This window comes from Monosiga brevicollis, genomic scaffold (genome assembly GCF_000002865.3).
Source record: "Monosiga brevicollis MX1 MONBRscaffold_24 genomic scaffold, whole genome shotgun sequence".
In the NCBI taxonomy this organism is placed as follows: Eukaryota; class Choanoflagellata; order Craspedida; family Salpingoecidae; genus Monosiga; species Monosiga brevicollis.
In genome coordinates this window covers 298,256-304,255 of record NW_001865061.1, presented here as the reverse complement: position 1 = coordinate 304,255, position 6,000 = coordinate 298,256, and the positions used below count along the sequence as shown (strand labels likewise).

Sequence of the window (6,000 nt, the reverse complement as noted above, 5' to 3'; positions counted from 1 at the left end):
TTGGCGTTGTAGCCAGACTTTTCCACCCAGACATGGGAGAGGGTGGCGTACCTGAGCAGGCGGCCCCATCTCGTCGCGAAGGGCGTTGTGTCGCTTGATGGGACGGCAGGTCAGCAGGTGCTCGCGGGTTAGTCGCGGCTGAGGTGTCTTGCTGCTGCAAAGCGGGCACTTGTCCGTCGGCTTGACGTTGATGAGTTCATGGAGGCCAAAACCCATCATGGACACAACCGCAATGGCAAAGGTCGTGTCGCTCAAGCGACGCAACTTGTCTCGACCCCGCATGGTCAAGACATTACTTTGCAATAGATCAAGTCAAGGACGTAAATTTGGGCATAGATCAACAGGAGTATGAGATGGCAATGCAGCAATTCCAGGACACTTGTTCCAGGATTGCTGATGCAAGATTGCGACGCAATGGCGAGTCGCCGCAGCAACCCATGCCCGTGCCACGTACGCCGGTCTCGCACGCGGAGGCATGTCGTGCCAATCGGCAGCTGCACATTCAAAAGACAACCATCGCTCAGGTTGTCTCGGGTGTGGATGGCACGACGGGGACAGCAGTGTCAGCAACACCAGTGGTCTCAGCACCGTCAGCGACAGCCTCCTCGGTTCCAGCTGCCGAGAGCGCTGAAACGGCTTTTGGCCCGTCGAGCACCTCCGCATCAGGTGGCTTGACATCAGGCGCCGGGGTCGGCGCATCACCTGGAGCTGAACTTGCAGCTGCGCAGCACTTGGCCCAGCTTATTGCCCCGCAGGCTGACCAGTACAATGCACACCTCCTGGCACAATACATGACCTGGGCTGCTCAACTCCAGTACACTGCGCAACTGGCGCAGTCGGCACAGCAGGCTCAGCAGGCTATAAGCAATGCAGGCAGAAGCCGTAGCTTCACACGTGTACGTCGAATTCCACCGCATGCTCATGACATGAGAACTTCTCGCCATGTGGACTCACTCGCTGTCGGTTGCTGTGTGCTCCATTCCAGAGTGCCAAACGAACCCCTCACATTTGCTCGGTTTGCCGTGGCCCTGCCATCAACCACAAGCGCAATTGGTGTCCTGTTAAGCAAAAACCTCGAGGGAAACTGGCAGCCGCGTCTGCTGTGTCTGCCTCTGCTGCCTCTGCTGCCTCTGCTGCCTCTGTTGCCTCTGCCGCATCTGCCGCATCTGCCGCCATTTCTCAACTTCATCAAAGCAATTCCAATTTGTAACGATCGAGGCAGAAATCTGCACGAACTATGATTCTTTTGTTTGTTTTATCCTGATTTTCTCCTGATTTTCATTGATTTAAGCTTCTTTTTGGAGCGGCTCTCGCCGCCCCAAAAAAAAAGCTTTTTTTTTCCCCCCCCGGGGGTACCTGCCCCAGGCTCATTTTTGTTTCTATGTGCGTGATTCTTCGCGCTTGTACTCCTCGGCATGATAGGAGCCGATGAAAATGTCTTGTTCTCTTGTGTTGTTTTGCGTGCCGTCGTGATTTTGATGTCGGGGTTGCACAGCTTTGCTTTCGGCTCTGAGGTTCAAACACCTAATTTATTATTCTTATACGTGCATGGGTGGTGTGTGAAACCGGGGTATGCGTGTGAAGCCATGCACATGGATTTTCACACATCCACTGCCATCGCACGCACTCAGCATCACCCACTCTGAGTCTCGTCGCTTGAGCACTCCATCGTTGGCACAACTTCACTCACTGACGATCATACAGACACAGACACAGACATAGACATTGACACACACACAGACACAGGCCCAGACTGAGGCGTGCCTTCCCACGATGGCATATCTCGCAATGCCTTTGCAGACTGCCTTGTATGTGTGCTTGTGACACAACCATTGTCGCTTCTTGTTGTGAGCGACCCTGCAGCTATTCTAACGGTGCACCTGATCTGGTCACTGCGATCGCAGCCAGTTCAATTGACCTCAAGACACCATCAAAGCCTTCGCTGTTCCCGCCGAAAGTCTCGCATCAAATCCGTGCTTCCACGAATTTGAGCACTGAAAACGAGTCTCTTTGTACAGCTGGGTGTTAGCGTCAAATCCGTGCTTCCACGCATTTGAGCAATTCCACTGCTTTCGCACACTCAGTGTCGATCACTATGGGTCTTTCCACTGAAACTCCCATAGCTGCTGTGATCTCACTGTTAGCGTCCAAAACGTGCCGTCCTGGAGCGTCGCAAAGCTATTTTGTTTTCTTTCTTTTTTTTTTTTCCCATTCGGGTAAAACCTCTCATGCGGACTGCCTGCATGTTGTTAACAAAACAAAGCTGAATTATGACAGGTCGGGTAACGGGCCATGCCCCACTGGCGTGCCCCACTTGAGATCAAAATGACCACAAAATGTCCAAACTGGCGCCGTCTTCTCGACTTTGACACTTCAACATCAAAGTTATCTGGGTTGCAGGTGCAGTTGGGATATTGAGGATATTGCTTTTGAGATGACGGGCAACCGCAAATGGCGAACTCTGGGCGTGAACCCATGCCCTACAATGTTGATAAAAGATGTTGAAAAGGGGCATGTTAATTGAGACATCACGGAACAGCATGAGGATGGGCATGCTGCTGACATGGTAGAACACGAGCGTGCGCAGAGTTGAGATGCTGCCGAATGATTAGAAAAATGCATTATCCCACCACTTACGATTTGATTAGGGACTGTTTCAAGAGAGTTTTCATGGGCCAATTTGGCACTGGTAATGGCAGCCAAAGCTGTTTTGTACTCTTGTGTTGATGTATCCATCTGGCAGAAACGCGAGCATGCAATTAGCGTCAAATATTTGCTTTCATCAGGAACGGCAACCACTGGACATGGAACTCACCGGTTGAGCTTCCGAAGGATCATTCTCCACGTGGAACATGAGGGGAGGGTCGTGAAAGGTACCGTTGTTAGCGTTGGTGTACCAATGAGAGGTAACATAGTGAGCTTTGTAAGGCCCACAGCGCACGGCCCACAGGCCTGGGCAATTCGGCTGCGATTTTGGGCATTGCGCACCAGGGGTGCCCTTGTAAATGAAAATACAGTCGTGCTGGGAGGCGCTCTGATTGAACAGAACAGGTGCCATGTCACGCCCGTCAATCACCCGGTCTTTGGGAAGTGCAGCTCCGGCCAAGGCCAGGGCAGTCGGAAAGATGTCGTATGTCGTGACAACTTCCGAGCTGACTTGACCGGGACTGATCTTGCCTTTCCATGATACAAAGCCAGGCACGCGCTACAAGCCAGCAGGCGGAGAGGGAAGGTATGGAGAGAAGGATAACCGGGAATTCAACGACTGAACGGTCGGCTCTCAAGCTACCAAACATCCCAGATCAGATGATCCATTGTCCTCGTTGGCCTATCGAGTGCGCAAATAACTTACCACACCACCCTCCCATGTTGTTTCCTTGCCTAAGTTATCAAGTATGTTGGGCGTGAGAGTGTCGTTTAGCACGAAGTCTCATGCAAATTTTTGTTCAACGAGGCAAGCGACGCGCATGAACGGGACACTTAGACAGCTGCTCACCGTCGTTGAGCAGGCCAGCAGAACCTCCCTACGTATTAGAGAAAGCATGAACAAGTTTGACTTGGCATCAAGGGGAACAAACATTCCACAGATAGTTGAAAATAATAGACATGGGTTGTAGCTGTCAAAGTATTGTCGCAGGGCTGGCATGTACACACGGCAAGAAGCTTGATAAGCCAGGGGCCATTGTCCGAGGTGAAGAAAATGATGGTGTTTTCACGTTGTTGAGAATCATCAAGGGCCTGCAGGATGCGACCAGCAAGAGCATCCAGCTCTTGCAAAGCGTCACCAAATCGCCCACGTTTGCTAGTGTTGCAGAGGTTCAAGCTGACATAGTCTGGCACATGCACGTGATTAAAGGACATGTAGAAAAACCAAGGCTTCTCGTCGGTGCCTTGAGTTTTGATGAAGCTTTCGACGTGATCACCGTAGCGCTGGCTGAGTGTGTTGAGATTGGCAGGTTGTTCCACAACTTGAGTGTTGTTGAGCACGGGTAGATCTGGTTGATTGTTCTGCTCCCAGGCGCTGTCGCCCATGTCCACGCTGTACGGTACGCCCTAATTCGTTTATTTGGCTGTGAGCTGCATTCGGTATCGGGTGTAAGCGTGTTGCGTTGCAAGATGGGCGGAGGAAACGCACATAGTAGCTGTCAAAGCCACGGTTGGTCGGCAAAAATTCCGGACGAACGCCCTATTTCGGCGAGAAGCACGCAACACCACGGTGTGATGGTTCACATTCAAGGAAAACGCGGGGCGTTGCATGAATCTGGTGCAACAACGGTGCAAATAGCGGCTTCAGACGAGACGCACAAGGTGCCACTTTCCACAGGCCCCTGTAGCGTAACCTGCATCGTGTAAAGCTTCAGCCATGGTGGTTTCATTCAGGGGCAAGCCGCCTACGGCAGTCGAGGAGAAGACGCCCCCGGTCCACTTATCACCAGCCGTGCCGCTGCGCACGGGCAACCGTCCCGTCATCATGGCTACAACATTTTGAGAGGCATAGGTATCAGCGTCTCCCAGGATGCAAAATGGGCTACGAGATCACGGGCCTTCCGACTCTCGGATGTCAACACCAAAGCCCGAGCGACGAAGCTCACCAGCCCGAGAGGGACTACAAACGTGAAAGGCTGCAAGGTGACACACCAGGGCGAATTGCGAAAGCGTGATGAGCCAAGTAGAACCACAAGTGTATGCCGGGGGCGTCAACTGCAACGAAGGAGGGATACTGACCAGAATACCATTGTGTGAATCGGATCCCACTGGCTGCGAGCTGGTCAAGGTTGGGCGTGCGGATAGTTGGGTGGCCGTAGGCGGAGAGATCGCCATAACCCAGACTAGTTTGAAGATTGCACGAGCATGGCGCCGACAAGAGGCCAACCCAAGGTCAGCAAGGCAATGTTCCGAGGGATGCAATCATGAGCGATGCACAGCTTACTCATCGGCAAAGAGAATGAGAATCTAAGGAAAAGCCGACGGTAGTGTAGTGCGGGAGAGGGCGCAAAACCCATCAACAGGATCAAGCCAACAAGGAAAAAAAAGGAAGGAAAGGGGGTGGAGGGGATGGGATGAGATGGACCAGAAAGTGTGGCTTCCTCGGAGAGAGCAAGGTATCAATCAGGCAGCCAGAGATCAGAGGAGGGCGGTGTCGTACGTTTGGGCGGGAACCGGCGTGCAGATTCGCATGGCCTGCAGGATTGGATGAGCAGCCTGTGAGCGCTATTCTTGAGCACCAGTACCCTCAAATGAACAAGTGACGCTATCCGCCAAAGATCTCACCCTGGGCCACTGACATCATGGCCACCAGCACCAGCACCACCCCCGCCAACAACGGCCCACAGCCCGTCGTGTCTTTGCAGCAGCCTCCCATCCTGAGAGAGAGAGAGAGAGAGAGAGAGAGAGAGAGAGAGAGAGAGAGAGAGAGAGAGAGAGAGAGAGAGAGAGAGAGAGAGAGAGAGATGAAAATCTTGTTTTTGTTGACAATTCCATGAATGAAGAATGCATCTGACAATCTGACAATCTGACATCTACATAACATCACAATGACGAACACACAAAAAGCATGAAGAGAGTTCTTGAGAGTTTGAGAGAGAGAAAGAGTTTGGAGTGAGAGAGTTTGAGAGAGAGTTGAAGAGAGAGTTTGAAGAGAGAGAGAGTTGAAGAGAGAGAGAGTTGAGAGAGAGAGAGAAAGTTGAGAGAGAGTTTGAGAGAGAGAGAGAGAGAGAGAGAAAGTTGAGAGAGAGAGAGAGAGAAATGAATTGGTTTGGTCGGTTTGAGAGAGAGAGAAGAGCGAGAGTTTGAGAGAGAGAGAGAGCAGTTTCGTTTTTAACTTTTCCGTGACCAGTCAGGATGGCGCAAAAGCGGGCGTTGCGCGTGAACATCGTGAGCGACATGGTTTGTCCGTGGTGCTGTGTTCTTCGGAAGAAGCTGCAAATGGCCATGGACCGGTTTCCCGACGTCGACTTTCAGGTTGGTGTGGGGGAGGGGTACCTACCCGCGCGTCCATTT

At 52.1% G+C, this 6,000-nt stretch overlaps 2 protein-coding genes across 2 annotated transcripts in view; one reads left to right on the top strand and one right to left on the bottom strand.

Annotated features, from left to right (window-relative positions):
• The window catches only part of MONBRDRAFT_10846 (uncharacterized protein), a gene marked incomplete at both ends in the record, with an annotated part of 4,551 nt that extends 3,310 nt beyond the window's left edge, over positions 1–1,241 (top strand). Inside the window, one exon of the mRNA XM_001748633.1 lies at positions 307–1,241. Coding sequence (XP_001748685.1) covers positions 307–1,241 — 935 coding nt within the window. The remainder of the gene's footprint in view (positions 1–306) is intronic.
• A 1,008-nt stretch (positions 1,242–2,249) lies between these two features.
• Positions 2,250–5,885, bottom strand: MONBRDRAFT_28173 (uncharacterized protein; the record flags this gene model as incomplete). The annotated part of the gene is made up of 11 exons (XM_001748563.1): positions 2,250–2,480; positions 2,638–2,736; positions 2,816–2,952; positions 2,989–3,205; positions 3,353–3,381; positions 3,497–3,524; positions 3,607–4,053; positions 4,136–4,186; positions 5,147–5,181; positions 5,272–5,519; positions 5,548–5,885. The coding sequence occupies 11 exons, from the start codon at positions 5,883–5,885 to the stop codon at positions 2,250–2,252; spliced, it is 1,860 nt and encodes a 619-aa protein (XP_001748615.1).
• Between the last annotated feature and the right edge of the window lie 115 nt (positions 5,886–6,000).